The sequence below is a fragment of the Nothoprocta perdicaria genome, unplaced genomic scaffold, assembly GCF_003342845.1.
Source record: "Nothoprocta perdicaria isolate Ctin4 unplaced genomic scaffold, notPer1 scaffold_3, whole genome shotgun sequence".
Lineage (NCBI taxonomy): Eukaryota > Metazoa > Chordata > Aves > Tinamiformes > Tinamidae > Nothoprocta > Nothoprocta perdicaria.
The window spans coordinates 137,634-154,583 of NW_020455532.1; the positions used below are offsets into that span (position 1 = coordinate 137,634).

General features: G+C 67.1%; 1 protein-coding gene across 1 annotated transcript in view; it reads right to left on the reverse strand.

Annotated features, from left to right (window-relative positions):
- SLC12A5 (solute carrier family 12 member 5) overlaps positions 1-16,950 on the reverse strand; it is an 18,166-nt gene continuing 1,216 nt past the window's right edge. Inside the window, exons 2-26 of the mRNA XM_026042143.1 lie at positions 10,900-10,994; positions 10,601-10,732; positions 10,187-10,333; positions 9,664-9,718; positions 8,874-9,004; positions 8,547-8,788; positions 8,264-8,475; positions 6,701-6,868; positions 5,769-5,867; positions 5,601-5,658; positions 4,777-4,951; positions 4,165-4,283; positions 3,903-4,001; positions 3,670-3,789; positions 3,472-3,576; positions 3,078-3,246; positions 2,232-2,427; positions 1,984-2,153; positions 1,779-1,910; positions 1,455-1,562; positions 1,255-1,377; positions 993-1,180; positions 830-844; positions 617-750; positions 1-121 (exon numbers count right to left, since the gene is read on the reverse strand). Coding sequence (XP_025897928.1) covers positions 30-121; positions 617-750; positions 830-844; positions 993-1,180; positions 1,255-1,377; positions 1,455-1,562; positions 1,779-1,910; positions 1,984-2,153; positions 2,232-2,427; positions 3,078-3,246; positions 3,472-3,576; positions 3,670-3,789; positions 3,903-4,001; positions 4,165-4,283; positions 4,777-4,951; positions 5,601-5,658; positions 5,769-5,867; positions 6,701-6,868; positions 8,264-8,475; positions 8,547-8,788; positions 8,874-9,004; positions 9,664-9,718; positions 10,187-10,333; positions 10,601-10,732; positions 10,900-10,994 — 3,284 coding nt within the window. The 3' untranslated portion in view covers positions 1-29. The remainder of the gene's footprint in view (positions 122-616; positions 751-829; positions 845-992; positions 1,181-1,254; positions 1,378-1,454; positions 1,563-1,778; positions 1,911-1,983; positions 2,154-2,231; positions 2,428-3,077; positions 3,247-3,471; positions 3,577-3,669; positions 3,790-3,902; positions 4,002-4,164; positions 4,284-4,776; positions 4,952-5,600; positions 5,659-5,768; positions 5,868-6,700; positions 6,869-8,263; positions 8,476-8,546; positions 8,789-8,873; positions 9,005-9,663; positions 9,719-10,186; positions 10,334-10,600; positions 10,733-10,899; positions 10,995-16,950) is intronic.

Sequence of the window (16,950 nt, forward strand, 5' to 3'; positions counted from 1 at the left end):
GGCAGGCCGGGCGCGCGGGGCCGCCGGGCTCACGAGTAGATGGTGATGACCTCCCGGCCGCCGCCGCGCACCAGCAGCACGCGGTCCAGGTGCTCCGTGAGCACCTCCAGGAACTCCATGTCTGGAGACACAGTCAAGGAGCGGGGCTGGAGCCGGGGCCGGGGCCAGGGCGGGAGCGGGGTGGGGACCGGGGGGGCTGCACGGGCACAGGCTGGGGGCGGAGCCARCTGCAGCCCCTCCCCCGGGACAAGACGTGCAGGAGCCGGTGGGGGCTGCGTGTGAGCTGGGAATGGGGGAGCGGGAGCAGCTCCGTGTGAAAGAGACTGACCTGGCCTAGCGACCCAAGGCACCTCTGCACCTACATGACAGCGCGGTCACTCACGGCCCAGCACAGTCAGATGCTGCCCAGCACTGTCAGACAACCAACACCAGCACCATGTGTCCCCAACACAGTTGCACATGGCCCAGAGTCGTCACACGTGGCCCTAGCACTGTGGCACCTCGGCCAGTCCGTGCAGCTGCAGCCAGTGCTGCAGAGATCCGAGCAGTGCCTGCAAGCTGCCCAAGGCGTCTGGGGTGCCCAGGCCCCCAGGGTCCCATGGCACAGGAAGGATACAGTTCTCATCGCCTTTGCGGTTGCGGGGTGGCCCTGGCATGTTGAGCAGGACCAGCTTGGCGTCCTGGGACTTCTTCACGATCACCTCGTTGAGCTTCACAGCCGTGTGCATCCTCCGCACGTTGGACTGGTTCCTGGGAGCACAGTGTGTGAGGGATGGGGACGAGGCCACCCGGGCCCCTTGTCCCTTGGACCCCACTGAGCCCAACTTACAGGTTCTCCCACTCTCTGCCCGGAGTGACAGTGGTGGCAGCAGGAGAGAAAGAGAGTGGAGATGAGTCTGTGGCAAGAGCCTGTGGCCCCAGCACCCCCAGCCCCACGCTGCCCCACAGCCCCCTGGCTCTCCGGCATGCAGCCAGGCAGGGTGAGACCCTACGGCTTCATGTTGAAGAAGTCCTTGATGCCCTCGGGGCTGACGGGGCTCTTGCTCTTGTTCTTCTCAGCGACAGTCTTCTCCTTGGTCCAGGTGAGATGCACCTTCTCCGGGGCTGTCTCCACCTCGTCGCCTGGGGACTGGGAGCTGCTGGAGAAGGTGGTGGCGTTTTTGTCGTGGATGAGCTGGACCTGCGGCAGAGGAGGTGGCCGGCAGCGTGCAGGCTGGGCCGCGGGGCCAGCGGGACCCCCCGCGCGCCTCCTACCTCCTCCTCCGGCTTCTCCTCGCCATCGCCTGCCTGCTCCTCGGGGACGCTGAGGCGCAGGCGCGTGTTGGCCGGGTTCTTGCGCCGGATGGAGCCCCGAGACTCGTCCGTGATGCTCTGGATCTGCATGGGGATGGGCTCAGGGGGTGGCTGGCGGAGATGGGCGCAGGAGCAGCACCCAGCAGCCCGCCGCAACCTACCTCCCGCTCCCGCTCGTTCTTGGTGAGGTGCATTTGCTTGAGGATCTGGGAGCGCTGCTCCATCACCAGGGTCTTCTCRTAGGTGTAGGCGGAGATGTCGCTCTCGTGCTGCGGGAGGGGGACATGAGACACCGTGGGGCCAGACCAGCAGCTCCCCAGCTCGGCCCAGCTGCCACTGCACAGCCCCTGTGTCCCCATGGGGCTGTGTGTCCCCAGAGCCCAACAAGCCCCGCTGTCCTGGCAGCGCTGCATGTCACTGCAGCAGGGCTTGGCAGGATCCCCCATGCCCCAGGGCGCAGCCTGCACCCCCGTCCTGGCGCTCACCATCTCCACCACCTCCACCTCTGCGGTGATGCGCAGGTGGTACAGGAAGGTTGTCAGGTCCTTCTTCATCTGGATGCTGTTGTCGTCCATCTGTGCCACTGTGAAGATGCGCATCTTGCACTTGCGCCAGACCTGCRAGGAGGGAGGTGTGGGCCCAGCGGGGTCCAGCCCGGCCACTGGTCCCGGCCCACAGCGCCGGCACTACCTTGTGGTGCCGCAGGAGGAAGGGCAGCAGCATGAGCATCCCGCCGTCATGCACGATCCACCAGACGTCAATGTGGCCCTCGGAGAAGCGCTCCTGGTTGCCCGGGAACATGGCGACGTTCTTGGCCACCAGCAGGGCCAGGTGCCCGGCCGTGGTCTCCCGCACCAGCTCTGCAAGGGGAAGGGGCCGCATCGCAGGGGCCGGCCTGGGGYGCCCCGGGGCCTGCGCATGCCCGGCCCCCTTCCTACCGATGAAGTTCCTCCAGGTCTGGTGGTCCTCCTTCTGGCGCCAGCTGCGGGGCCAGCCCACCAGCACCGTGTTGTGCTGCAGCCCGCCCAGCCCGCTGGACTGGATGAGGTGGGACATGCCATCGCGCAGGTTGGAGGAGATCACCACCTGGCAGAAGCCCTTCACCTTCTCTGCTTCCATCAGCCGGCGGATGGACTGGCCRCGGGAGAGAGGGGACAGTCAGTGACAGCGGGATGCCAGCCCTGGCACGCTGCCGCCGGAGATGCCACCRAGCCACGTGCTGGGTGCATGGGGCAGTGTGTGGGTGTAGGGTGCAAGGCACTGGATGAGGGTGTGGGGGGCAGGTTATGGGTGCAGGGAGGTTGTGGGGTGCAGGATGAGGGGTACAGGCTGCAGGATGTGGAGTGTTTGAAGAGCATCGGCTGTGCAATGCAGGTACAGGTGTGGGATGTGGGTGCAGGGGTGTGTGCAATGCACTGCGTGTGCAATGCTCTGTGTGTGCAATGCTGGCAGCTCCAGGGCTGCGAGCAGAGCTGGCGCATGGCTGCACCGTGCGTGAGGTTCCCCGGTGCCAGGGCTGCGACGGCGCAGGGCAGCAATTAGAGTTATTTACGCTGAGAAATTATACCGTGTCTGACGGGAGAGCGACTGTTTGCTCGCGAGCGCCTAATCTCATTAATGAGCCGCCCGGCTGGGCCCGGGGCGGGGCGGGCTGCGCGCAGYGGCACTGCGATGCTCGTGCCGCCCGCCCATCCGCTGCAGCTCCGCAGGGCCAGAGCAGGGCCGCGAAGCCGCCACGGTGGCCACAGGAAGGCCGGGAGCGGGCGGCTGCGATGGGCGCTCACCTCCTCGGCCCGCTGCGCCTGCGGGTGGTTGTCCAGGAAGGTCCCTTCCAGCACGGAGGCCACAATGGTGAGGCCTTTGCCGGCCTTGAGCTGCGAGGTGAAGGACAGGAGCTGCGGGTGCACCACGTTCTGCTCCTGGTCCGGGCGCACCAGCACCAGCAGCTGCGGCCTGCAAGGAAGGGCCCRTGTTCAGGGTTGCCCTGTGCCTGCACCCCGAGCTGCAGCCCCCGCACCCCAGCCCGTGCAGCACCGCTGCCCTGCACCCCGGTGCCCCGCAGCCCCCTGCGCCACGCAGCCCTGCTCCCCTGCACCCCGGCCCCCAGCACCCAGTGTCCCGGGGGGCAGCAGGAGCTGTGCAGAGCGCGGCGCCCCCACATCCCTGCCGTGGCCTCACCTCCAGTTCTTGGTGTGCGGGGGACCCTCCTCCAGGCGCAGCAGCGCGTAGCGGGCAGCGCTCAGTGAGAGGCCCCGGATCCCATCGCCCCACTCCTTCTCCGCCCTGTGGAGAGCACCAGACGTGGATGTGTCACCGCAGAGCCACCAGTGACGGGGCCCAGGGCCCGGCAGGACTCCTGGTCACGGCGGCACCTACCCACGGTACTCGATGTACTTGTAGATGAGGCCGGCAATGAGCATGGCCACGAGCGCGTAGTACCAGGAGCAGATGAACATGAGCGCCAGGCAGAGGCTCATGCCCAGGAAGGAGAGGGTCCTGCAGGAGAGCAGCACCGTGAGTGCCCGCCGCCCATGGCACCCATTGTGCCCATCGCCCCATTGCGCCCATGGTGCCCACAGCGCCCGCACCAGCCCCAGCGTGGCCCTCACCAGTGGTAGTAGCGGAAGCGGGGCCGCCAGTTGGGCGTGCGCAGCAGCGTCTGCACCGCGCACGCCAGGTTCACGAACATGTAGCACATGAGGAAGAACCTGCAGCGGAGAAACAGGGGCTGAGTCGCGTTCCAGCAGGAGCCGGCAGCGGCAGGGCCCCCGCGTGCCCGGGGTGCAGGGACACAAGGTTATGGGGTGCAGRGGGACACGGGGCCCTGCCGCCGCTCGCCGACGGTGTGCATGGCCCCCGCACGCTGCCTACATGGACAGGATAGGAGCCACCTCGTCCAGGGACGCGATCAGGATCCCAATCTCACAGATGCAGGCGGTGAGCAGCAGCGCCCATGTGGGCTCCCCGTTRGCTTTGCCGTGGCCGAAGACCTGGAGGGGCAGGAGGGCAAGTGTCGGGGCGGGGGGCACCAAGGCGGGCGCAATGCAGCTGCACCGGCAGCCCGGTGCCCCCCGGGAGTGCTGGTGCGTGTGCATGTCCGGATGCATGTCTGGACGCATGTGCAAATGGGAGCGCAGATGCATGTCTGGCCGYGCGTCTGGCTGCGTGTGCAGCTGCGTGCGGCGCAGGCAGGCGCCGTTCCTCGAGCGAGCGCGCAGAAATGGCTGGCAGGGCGAGGGAGCCAGTTAAAATTAGCCCGCTCTTCCCTGGGGGGAGCTGTCGGTTTGGATTTGGAGCAGCGAGGCTGCGAAAAACGCGTCTTGGGAGAGCGGATACAACATTAAGCGGCGCAGAGGCAGCGGSGGGGGGCCAGGCGCGATCCCGACCTTGCCCAGTGCTGCCCCCGCACCGTGTCCACGGCCACCCGCCCGCTGCCATCGGGATGAGGGCACAGGGAGGCTCCTCTGCTCCAGGGCCGCCTACCCGCAGGAAGGGCACGATGCCGTCCCGGGAGATGGCCTGCAGCAGGCGGGGGGCTCCGGTGAGGCTCTGCAGCCCCGCACCGCACGTGGAGAAGAAGGAGCCGATGACGATGACCCACGGGGACGGCCACGCCAGCGTGCCCACCACCAGGTTCCCATTGACGGCCTCGCCGAACCTGCAGGGTGCTGGTGTCACCCACAACCCCAGCTCCGTCCAGAGGTTCTGCCGGCATTGTGCACCCCCATCCCCTGTCCCAGACTCCCTATTCCCTGTGCTGAGAAATGCAATTAAGGGCGCGCGCGACGGCTGCAGCCTGTGTTGGTGCTGGCGACCCAGAAGCGTCAGCACGGTGCGCGCCTGCCCTACACAGGCGCCACACCGTGCGGCACCGGCGGCTCCGCTGTTGACAAACAAGATCCCTGCATGCAGCCCCGCTGCAGAGGTGCCGCCAGACACCGCCGGGGGGGACACGGGGGGGGGCCACAGGCAGCAGCAGCTTCCCCAGAGCCTCTTACCGGCTGTGGGCCCCCCCGAGCCTGTCCCATCACCAGGGCAGCCCCCTGCCATCCAGTGCATCCCACCCCATCCCCTCCATCCCATCCCATCCCATCCCATCCCATCCCATCCCATCCCATCCCATCCCATCCCATCCCATCCCATCCCATCCCATCACCTCCCATACATGCCATGCCCCCCCGCCCCTCTCCATCCCGTCCCACCCCATCCCTCCACAGCGGCAGTCCCAGCCCCAGTGCTCCAGGCGGTGCCTCCTCTGCCCAGGTCCCTCCATGTCCCCCTGCCCGGGGCCGCCACCGGACACTCACTTGTCCCGCAGGACGACGCCCTCAATGCAGGCCCCGAAGAGCACCACGGAGCTGATGTCTGCGCGGGGTCAAGGAGCTCCCACGCGATGCAAAGTCCCCGCGCCTGCCTCAAGTCCCCTGYCCTGCCTGACCCACCCGCTCTGTCCCCTCCGTGTCCCCTAAGGATACAGACAGCCGAGGTGGTGGCGATGGCCAGGATGGTGCCGGTGGGGATGGAYTTCTGCGCGTCCCGCAGGTCTCCTGAGCGGTTGGAGCCAGCCATGATCCCTGCGGAGAGATGGGAGCTGCCGTGGGGCCACGGCCAGCACACCGAGCCCGGACCCCGCTGAACCCCCGGCACCGGAGCCGCCGGGCCCCTCGTGTCCYGCCCCCTGCGTCCGCCCCGCATCTTCACCCAGAGTCTGCGGCTGCTCAAGGATTAGTCTCAAACCTCACTTAGGCGACTTGTCTCATCAGCCCTTAATTAGCTCAAGCAGGGATAGTAATTACAACAGCCTGGGCAAGAGCGGGGCTTTGGCTCTCCAGGCAGAGGATGTTGGGTTGGGATGGCCACCGGCACGGGAYGGTTCCGCGGCATCACCCATGGCAGCGGAGACCAGCCGGGTGCCCTGGAGCCAGGGCAGGGGTCCCGCAGCAGGGAGGCGGCTCCCTGTAGCYCAGCCCAAGTGAGCCACTGCAGAAAGGCTGACCCGGCAGTGGGGAAGAGCCGGGAGGGAAGGTGCTGAGTGGGAAGGTGCTGGGCTCAGAGCAGCTCCACAGCCCCCAGAACCCTGCTGCTCCAACCCCATCCCCACATCCCCATTCYCATCCCCATCCCCATGCCGTGCAAGGTCGGCTCTGCTGGGGAGGGCGGCGCGGGAGCCTCCCGGGGACCGCGGGCGGAGGGGGCTCTGCTCCCACGGGGATGCTATAAATACGGCCCCGTCGGCATCGTCAGCGCGGAGGTGTCAGCGCTGCCAGCGCGGGCGCTGCGTGGGCGGCGCGGGCTCTGATCCACCCGCGCCGCCGGCGCCGCGCTGCTCCGCAAGGAGGGCGGCAGCCGCACGTGGGCTCGGCGGCACCCGTGGGAACACGTGCGGGGACACGCGCCGTGCACCCACCCGTCACCGACGGGAAGTAGATGCCCACGAGCAGCGTGAAGTAGGAGGTCATGTCGCTGAAGACGTAGGGCTGGTCCATGTCCACGGGGGTGTCGGGGGGGCTCACGGAGGGCAGCCCCCGCTTCTCCACGATGACGCCCTTGGTCAGGTAGGAGCTCCACAGGTTCTCTGCGCGGGAGCGGAGACGGGGCAGCTGTGAGGACGGGACGGAGCCCAAGGTGCCCAGGGATGGACAGGCCGCCCGCCTGCACCTGGCTGCAGCCATGCCCATCGGGCGTGCAGCCCGCTCGCCTGCATCCCATCCAGTCACGGACTCGCACGAACACCGGAGCACCGGGACGCGGGAGCTCAGGAGACAGTGCGGGAGCCCCTGGCTGGGCCGGGGGGACAGGGCAGCCAGAGCAGGTGGGGTCCTGCCACTGGCACCCTTCCCAGCAAGATAGTAGAGCAGCTGACATGGGAATCCAGCAGCAAATAATTAAGAGGGTAATATAATTAATGCTGATCAACCCAGGTTTAAGGAAAGTGGATCGTGTCAAAGGAACTTGCTAATGTTTTTGATGGGATTACGAGTCCAGGCTGATGTAACAGGCTTAGCTGCCCTCCCGTGCTGCCTTGGCCGCAGCTCCGCAGGAGCAGCTGGAGCAGCTGCAGTACCAGTGCTGCCGGCACGGCTGCAACAGGGCTGGCGGTCCCRGACCCCGCTCGCTGTGCGCCCAGATGACACTGGTGGCGTTTGGGGCAGCCCCCATGGCCGAGCATCTCCTGCTGCCACCACGGCTYGTGCTCCCGCCACGGACACGCTTCTCCCTGCCTCTTTATCTGCCACTTTGGACCAGAGCAGGAAAAGTTGTCAAGAGCCACCTGAGCACTGAGCAAATGCCTTCCCGAGCACCCTGATGCAGCCTGGCAGCCGCAGCCCCRGGGCCACATGCTCAGCGAAGCCTTTCCCCACGTGGCTGCGCTGTCCCCGCACGCCACAGCACGGGCAGCAGCACAAGCACCAGCCCTGCTCTACCTGCCCACCGCCCGCCCCTCTGCTCCCGGGGGACAGGCGGGGGTCCTGGCTGYGGGACCGTCCCCAGATTGCTTCCAGCATGTCCCCACCATGGCCCTTCCCTGCAAACACCGCAGCACTGCAGGAGCACCGTGCGCTGCTGACAGCCCCGCGCACCAGCGCTGCAGTGGGTCAGCGCGGCTCCTTCCAGCAAACGTGAACGGCCGCCGGGCCCTGGCCCCTCTCCAGGGCTCGTGGACGAGCTCCGCTCCCAGCACAGACAAGGGCCCCCCTGGGGCCGTTTCTCCTGTGAAACCACAGATCAATACCCCTCGCAAGGGCCGGAAACCGCGGCAGCATCTCTTGTCTCCGGCCCCGGGACGATTCTCTCTCCCTGGCAGTCTGGCTTGCACCACATGCACCGCATGCACCGCATGCACCRGCAGCCGGCGCGTTTGCTCCACCAGCACTACCCGCCCGGTGCTGCCGTGGGCGGCACATGGGACCAGAGCAGCCGTGACCACGCAACGTGTGCCGGCCGCAGCTCCGCACCGCCGCGTGCCCACCTTGTATGAGGCCGCTGGCAGCACCGGGGATGCCCTCGATCTCCGTGACGTTGTTCATGCTGAAGTACTCGTCGCAGGTGGCGTTGAGGAAGCGGGAGGTGCAGAAGAGCTCCCAGAGCTTGGAGCCCACCGTCTCATTGCCCTCCACCACAAGCTTGGTGCAGAGGTCGAAGCCGTGGCGCGACAGGGTCCTGTTGCCCAGCAGGCAGATCCTGGCGGGGCAGGAGCAGGGGTTCAGCTGCTGCGCGGGGCTCCCAACACCGCCCTGGGACGTGCTACTCACGGGAAGCTCGGCGGGTCGAAGGCCGACTTGATGACACCGGCGTAGATGGCCAGGATGGAGAGGATGACGCAGCCCAGGAAGACCAGGGCGAACTTGTTGACGTACTTGACCCCCACGAACACCACGGTGGCCATGCAGGTGAGCACACAGGTGCCATACACGCGCATGTTGTTGAGCATCGCCGCCGCCTCGCCGCTGGCATCCTCCGCCTTGAAGATGGCCATGGCTGGGAAGATGTAGGCCTGCAAGAGAGGCACGGCTATGACGCCGGCGGCTCCTGCCCTAGGGTGGCCGGCGGTGCCGGCGCTCRCGCTGCGCAGTGCTCACCAGCAGGATCTCAATGGTGCCCAGGATGTACATGGCGCCGGCAAAGGTGGTGCCCAGGTAGAAGCAGAGCCCCACGGCCCCGCCAAACTCCGGCCCCAGCGAGCGCGAGATCATGTAGTAGGAGCCGCCAGCTGCCAGGAGAAGCCGCGGTTGGTCCCGAATAGGTGTCCGGAGGGCAGGACGGAGCCAGTGTCTCCGCAGCCTCACGTGCTCCCGCACGGAGCAGCTGCTGGGGCTCAGCCACCCAGAGAGACATTGCTGGGAGCTAGCAGCAGCGGCAGGACACACATCCCTGCACGTGGAGGCAGGCGCGGGCCCCAGGGACAAGGTTCCTGCTCCCAGCGGAGCCCTTAGAGCTGGGCGGTCCCGGCTGGCAGAATGATGAATGGCTCCAATTAACCCTGCACGGGCTGTGAGCGCTGTGCCCATGCGGCAACCGGCAGCAGGCCAGGGAAGGGAGCCCCGTGCAACGGGGTCTGGGCTGCGGGGTGACACCAAGTGGCACCCTGGGTGTCCCCGTCCCGTGCAGGGAGCAGCCCCGCGGCTGGCACCTCATTCCTGCCTGCTGCTCCCGCAGCTCCCAGTCTGGTGCGGGGAGCAGCGGTGGCTGTGGAGCCACCTGCCCTTGTGGCGCTGTCCCAGCAAGGGGACCCATGACGGGCTGCGCTGTCAGCAGCACCTGCACCCGGYGCAGGCAGGATGCTCCCTCCTGCCCATTTGGGGGTGCACGGAGCCCCCCGCCCGGGCAGAGCCCCCCGTTCGCCCCGGGGAGGCGCGGCCGCGTGCCTACCTGGCACCACGCCGTTGGTGGCGATGGCGCTCATGGAGATGGCCGTCAGCATGGTCTGTGGGAGGGAAGGCAGCGTCAGGGCTGGGCAGAGCCCCACACCGGACAGGAGGGAGTGGGGCCCTGGCACAGGGAGGATGTGGGGCCCACAGGGCCACGGCAGGACATGGGGATCCCTGGGCCCACGGCGGGGGACAGGCCAGGCCGGAAGGGCCCWAGCCCCTGCAGGGGATGAGCGCTGTGGGGGCTGCAGGCTCGTGGGGTGCCTGGGCAGACAGTCCAGCTGGGCTAATGGCAGCCCCTGCATGCCGGCACCTCTGCCCCTCCACCGCCACCAGCGGTGCCATCTGGGTCACAGCTAAACCCCTGCTTTACTCCCAGCTCCTTCAGGATGCTGAAGGTTTCTCCTGGCAGTAATTGGGGCAGGAGCTCCTGAATATGCAGCACCAGCTCGTAACACGCGAGCTGCCCTGCTCCTTGCACCCCGCACAGYGCGTCCCCGTCCCCGCACGGCAGCGGCACTCACGCAGGAGCAGCAGAGGAAGACCATGCAGAAGGACTCCATGATGCCAGCAATGCCCACCACCCAGGTGAGGCGCAGGAAGAGGATCACCCCGAAGATGTTCTGCAGGCAGGGCAGGTAGACGCCCATGAAGGTGCCCATCCGCGGCGCCTGTGGAGGACACGGCACCGTGAGCAGCGGCCGGGCCTGGCACAGCATGGCCGGCAGGATGGGCAGAGAGAGCAGGGCTAGGGCGAGCGGGCTGGGGCAAGAGCTCTGCACCCAGCAGCAGGTCCTGCTGCTCCTGCAAAGCTCCTTGCAGGGAGCCAGGGCTAAAACCGCCCTCCCACGGGCTCAGCCTCCCCGCGGGAGCGCGGCACCAGGACTGTGAATKCAGGGGACAGGAGAGAGGGGCTGCAAGTCTCATGTGTCCCCCACCTGCACTGGCTTCTTCTTGCCGCCGTCRTTGTTCTCGGCCTCCTCGTGCTCGCGGCTGCCCTGCGGCAGGTTGGTGTAGTTGGCCAGCCCACTGAGCAGGGACGACACCATGGGGCTGGTGTCCATCTCCTCCTGTTGGGAGCAGAGCTGGGGTGAGGGCAGCCGGCCAGGACACCAACATCCCTCCAGGGTCCCACACTGGTCCCCCACAGGAGCCTGGCCCCAGCACATCCTGGCAGCGGGATGCGGGTTCCCCGGCCTGCCACGCGTGTCCGTGCCCCGCCATCAGCCAGCCCTACCTCAAAGAGGGCCATGTTCTTGCCGTCGTACTCCTTGCCCTTCTCCATGTCCGTGCTGTTGATGAAGGGGCTGCTCTCCTTGGGGTTGCCATCGCCTGCAGAGGCAGAGGCAGCGCTGAGCGCACCCTGTGCCGGCCGGGGGACCTGGCTGGKAGCCTGCGCTGCCCTGCGCGTCTGGGCTCAGCGAGCGCGGCCCGCCCGAGCGCATCCGCGGAGCGACTGGTGTGGATCCGGGGGGAACCGGCCTGGCCGCCCCCCCGGGATGGCAGCAATCATTCCCTGGTGCCGGGGGGCTGGCGGCGCGGTGGCCGTGGGGCGGTGTGGCCCGCGGCCGCGCTGGCAGACACGGCTCCCCGGCTGCCCCACACGAGCCCGCAGCACCAGGATGCAGCTGGAGCAGCCCCGGCTCGGCCCGGGGCGGCACGGCCGCTGCCGGCAGCACAGGGAGGCGCGGGGAAGGACCCGCCAAGGCTCGCAGTATTAACCACCTCGCTGCATTAACGGCCTCGCTGCATTAACGACCTCGCTGCATTAACGACCTCGCTCTGAGGAACGTGGGAGTCGGGCTTAATAGCAACGAAAGCAGCAGAGAGCTGCAGAGCAGCAGAAATAAATCAGGCTGGAAATAAAGCAGCAGCCAGCACGGATGCTGCCAGAGTGGCGCATTCCTCAGCGCGGTGGTGGAGCCAGGGAAGGGGGAAGGAAGAGGGAGGCCGGTGCTGGGGGAGGCGGCTGATGCCCATGGGGTGTCCGCGGGAGGACGGAGCCGGGGGGCTGCCCCACTGCAGGTGGCCCTGGGCGATGCCGCCCCGGGCAATGGGCACTGCTCCACCTTGCAGCAACGTGGCTGGGACCGCTCTGGGAGTGGGTCTGAGCTCTGCCCAGGGTTAAACCCCTTCTGCCAAGCCCGGGCCTGGAGCAGCAGCACAGGGCTGGTCACCCCTGCAGTGCCGGCGAGGGGTAGGCTCGAGTCTGCCGAGCTGGGCAGGGGCTAAGGCAGAGCTGGCTCCGCCGTGGCTGCGCTCTCCAAGGCCACCGGCTCGCTGTGTGGCTCACGCAGGGGATGCTCGGAGCCACTGGAGCTGCTGTGCCGGCGCGAGGCAGTGATTCATGCTCTGCCAGCCCCTCCGCCACACACACCATTTCCGGACGGTTGGGAAGTGTTTCACCAGCGCCGCAGGTGAGGGGACCCACGCACTGGCACCCTCTGGTGCCGTGGCAGCAGGAGAGGGGCAAAACGCTTCCCAACCTGGCGACAGGGACCTTCTGACTGTGCAAAGGTGGCAAAGGGGAGCAGTGGTGGCCACAGGGCTGKGGACTGCGGGGCCCAGAACCACAAGGAGGGAACCAAGAGACTGGGGCCAGCCCCACTTCCCAGTGTGGGGAGCACAGCCAGGGTGGCCGCATGGACTGGTCCACACCGTGCTGGGCAGCACTGCCCGCAGGAGAGCCCTGGCTCCGCTGCCAGCCCGATGGCTCTTCCCGCCCGAGGCTGCTGCCAGCTCGGAGCCGCGCGCTGCTCCACAGCCCAGCTGCGCTGAGACGCGCTGCACGGAGCTCGCATTACGTAACACCCTGCACGCGCGTCTGGCGCTCGCCACGCTCAAAATCACCGCTGGGCTCTAGGGAAAGCACCCAAATTCAGTAAACACCACGCACACGGGGACTCCGTCCTGGCCGGCAGCAGGGCATCCCGGCGCAGCGCGGCAGCATCGCTGCGGGACGGCGCAGAGCCAGCGCTGGCTGCAGGCCCCGTGTGAGCGCCCACGGCGCTGGCAGGGGCTGGTGCCGCAGGATGCTGTGGGGCRCCGTGGGGCCAGGCACGTGCTGGGTGCCGTGGGGCTGGGCTGCGCTGCGCTCCCGGGGGGCTCCAYGCTCCGCATGTGGGAACGCGGGTGCTGCAGGGTGCCAGCGCCTTGCACGGCACACGGTGCGCGGCGCGCGGCGGTTGGTGCATGGTGTGCGGTGCGTGGTGTGCGGTGTGCGGTACCGGGCCACCGACATCACCGGACTGGTTTCCATGGCAACGCTGGCGGGCGCCAGGCGGACATGCAGCCCAGCTCTGGCTCTCACGGCTCTTACGTAAGGGCCCAGCTGGGCAGCCCGGCCGCAGGCGCCCGGCCCCGGACAGCCCTGACGTGGCCCCGATGTCCCCTGGGTGCCGCATTGTCCTGGTCCTGCTGCACCGCCTCTATCCAACCAGGCTGCCCCTATCCAACCACACTGCCCCGGTCCAAACATGCCGCCCCGGTCCTGCCGCACTGCCCCTGTCCTGCCACGCTGCCCCTGTCCTGCCACGCTGCCCCGGCACTGCCAGGCTGCCCCTGCCCTCCACAACAAGTCCCGCGATGCCGACTCGTGGTCCCTCCATGCAGCACCTCTGCTCACACAGCACTGGCCCACAGCAGCCCCACAGCGGCCCCCTACCCCAGAGCCTCTGGGACCGCTGGGTTCCCACAACCCATGGCTCATCGTGCTCCCCCGGCGCCAGGGTGTGAAGGGGTTAAGTGCCATGGCGGGGGACCCCAGGTGCCGGCCACRCTCCAGGCTCCCACAGAGCCCATTCTGCCGCAGCCTGACCGTTGAGCCCCTTCAGCAGCTCCCAGTAGGATCCATGTTGGGCACAGAGCCATCGAGGGTGACACCCTGTCCCAGAGCGTGGCCACCCCGTACCCTCACACCAACACAGCGGTCCCATGGGCAGCACAGCACACAAACCCGCTGCACCGACAGGGTGTCACAAGCACCGGGACATGGCCGAGCGGGGGTAGWGGCCCAGGGCAGCCCTGCTATGGCCAGTGGAGCAGAGAGGAGCCGAGCAAGCCAGGCTGGATGCCGCGCGAGCCGCCTCCCCCCTCCCTGGGGATCACTCAGCGCGAATCGGCCTTTTAATTTGCTGCGGCAGCTGGAAGGGCTGGCGGCCGGGCTGCTGGCAGGGAAACAACAGCCCCGGTGCGGCTATCGCATCATTCCTCGTGCGGCGGGGCTGCCCTCCCGCCCAGCGCCGGGCATCCCCACCAGCCCCCAGCCTCATCCCTGGCATCATTCMGGGGGGCAGACATGTGGGGCCACTGCTGGCTGTGCCCGCCCTGCAGGGCAGCAGCGTCAGGGTTCGGTCCCCCAGTAGCTCCTTGCTCAGCCCCAAACTGGGCTGGGAAGTCTGGGAAACCACCAGTTTTGCTGGTGGAGGGTGCTAAGCACCAAGGGAAGGAGGAAAGAGGGGTGCAAGCCTCCGGGACCAGTTAGGCAGGTCAGCACTCCTGCTGCAGCCAGCAGGGCCCTGTGCTGCAGGCCCTGCACCCGCGGCCGGGGTGCTCTGCGGGAGCCCRCACAGCTCCCTGCTCTGCCACTGCCGTCCTCTGTCCCCAGGGGATGCAGTGCCCAGATGCTGTCTCCTGCCTGGAGTTCCCTGCCCTGTGTCCCCTGCCCAGCATCCTCCGCCCCGCTGCGGTGCAGACCCGGAAAGCCCTTCCAGCCCTTCCAGCCCTTTCCAGCCCTCTGCTCTGAGCCCGGCACCAGCAGCTCCACTGCAGGTGCCCCCAGCCAGGGATGGGGCCCGTGTGAGCACTGGTGCCCACAAGCCCCAGCTCAGCCCCAGCCGCCGAGCCCCAGGGTGGGAAGCAGTGAGACCATCACCAGCCACGCTCAAGGTGCCCGGGCCACAGGGATGCTTCAGAGCTCATCCCCAGGAGCCCAGGGCACCTTGACTTTTGCCAGAGCATTCGATGGCACTGGCTGGCAAGCAGCCTCCTCCAGCTCCCTGGGACTCTGCCCATTGCTGTCTGCAAGGAGCAGCCCCAGGGTCACTGCGCAGCTCCGGCAGCTCTGTGCAAGCTGCGGGGCACGACGAGCTCAGCGCCCAGCACTGATGCTCCCAGCTGCTGCCATTTTGCTGGAGCACCTGGCCGGGGAGTCCTTCTGTTCCTGCCTGGCCATCACAGGGACCAGACTGCATGCTCACTGGTCCTGGCTCTGCGGGCCTGGAGGTGTCCAAGGCAGATGAAATGGCCAAGAGGACCTAAGTGGGCACCTGGTGCCTTTGCACGGGGCTGCAGCCCTTTTGCTGGGTCTCAGCATTTCCTCTGTGCTGGGTGAGGCGCCCGGCGGGCAGAGCCGCAGGCAGGGGCTCAAGCAGACCCCCCTGGCCAGGGGCAGTGCCAGCAGCGGGAGCGGCGCTGGCGCCAGCAGCAGCGCCAGGCCCCGGGGCGCAGCGCAGCAGTGGGGCAGGAGGCTGCCCTTCCCCAGGGCTGCACTTCTCCCTTGCAGCCAGCAGGCACACTGAGTGGCCTTTTGGGTTGCATTCTTTCACAGCCTGACCCAAATTGGACCAACTGCTTCTTCAGACCTATCCTCTTCCTTCCTAAACCCAGGATTATCCTCTCTTTGATCAGCCGGCCCTGCAGGCTCAGAATTTCTAGCACAGGCACTTTGGATGGCTGCATTTAAACAGCTTCTCATCTTCTCTGATAGCCAGATCTTTGCCGTGGAAATGGCTGTGGACTCGAGCTGCAGCAAAGCTCCCCCTCATCGCTGGGTCCCCTTTCCTGGCCCWGGCGGGTGCCTCTGTGCTGGGCAGGGGCAGCGTGGTGCAAACGCAAATGCTCAGCCTGGACACTGCAGACAGCAGCTGTGCCTGCCCCATCGCTGCCCCAGGGGACCCTCTTCCTTCCCCAGCTCTTGTGCGGCTGCCAATKTTGGGGCCTCTCCAGCCCTGGTGAAGAGCTGGGCTGTACAGGGAAGGGCTGGGCAGAAGGGCAGCTGCTGCTTGGCCTTTAGGTTAGAAAGGGCGCAAGTAGCACCAAGGGCTTCTTCAGACACAACTCTGCTGCTCTCAGCAAGTCCCTGGGAGCCCAGCAGCTGGTGCAGGGCCTGGAAGAGGGGGGAGCATCTCTGCTGCCAGGGCCAGGATGCCTCAGCTCAACCCCCTGCTCGAGGTGTCCACAGCCCCTGCCAGACACCAGGGAGGTGCAGGGAGCTCCAGGAGACCCTTGGCAGGGCAAGGGAAACCAAAAGCCTGCCTGGCAGCAGGCACAGGGAGTGTTCTCCAGCCCCCCGGCACAGTGCAGAATGGGGGGGGGATTCCTGCAGTGCATCTCTCCTGCACAGACTCCAGTGCTCCCTGTAGCCCTGCAAGGCACCTGTCTCCTCCAGCCCTGCATCCCTGGGCTCCCAAGGGATCATCTAGTGCCCCAGGGAAGATTTGTGTGGTCCATCGGTAACAGCACTATGTCCAAGCTCCCGGTCAGACCCCAGAAACGCAGCCTGTAAACCAGCTATGCGGTCAGATCCCAGAAATGCAGCCTGTAAACCAGCTATCCCTGTCTGCAAGGAGCCCAGCACTGCTGGGATGGACATGCAATAAGCAGAACAGAGCCTCATGCTGGATTGCACCAACAGCCAAAGTCCAGGAAGGGGTACTGCTAATGGGCCAGTGTGACTGACCCGTTCAGGCAAGGTGTCCCCAGAAGAGCCCTGCCAGCCCTGACCTTGAGTGGAACCACGAATAAACAAGCAAACAAACAGTCAAATCAGTGGAGCAAAAGGAGCAGCAAAAGCACTGCAAGGGGCTGCACCCAACACACCACTGCAGGCAGCCAAAGACCTCTACCGCATGTGCCAGGTCCAGCTGTCCCCTCCGGCTCCCCTCTTGGCTGGAGTTTTCAACAGACCCTGTGAGGGGATATGGTGAGGGGACCTGGCAGGGGAGTGAGGGGGACTCAGAGAGAGACTGAAGGTCTCCCCAAGCACATCGTAACCTTTGCCTGGCTCCAACCCGCTCCTGCGTCTCACAGAAACACCTGCAGAAGAGGCTGCTGCGCTTCCCAGCGCATCGGGAGCCTGAGGCTGGGCATGTCCCTGCAGAGTGCGGGGCTCTCGGGGACGCCCAGGGGAGTTTTCAGGCCGAAGCTCCGTGAGCTCCGTGGCCACCCCAGCTCTGCAGGGCCRGCCGGCCCCGCCGCCCCCCACCGCCCTGCAGCCCCCGGCCCGCAGCGGCCTGCACTGCAGCACGGCCCACCCGACGGTGCGCCCGCCCGGCCCGGTTCGGCCCGG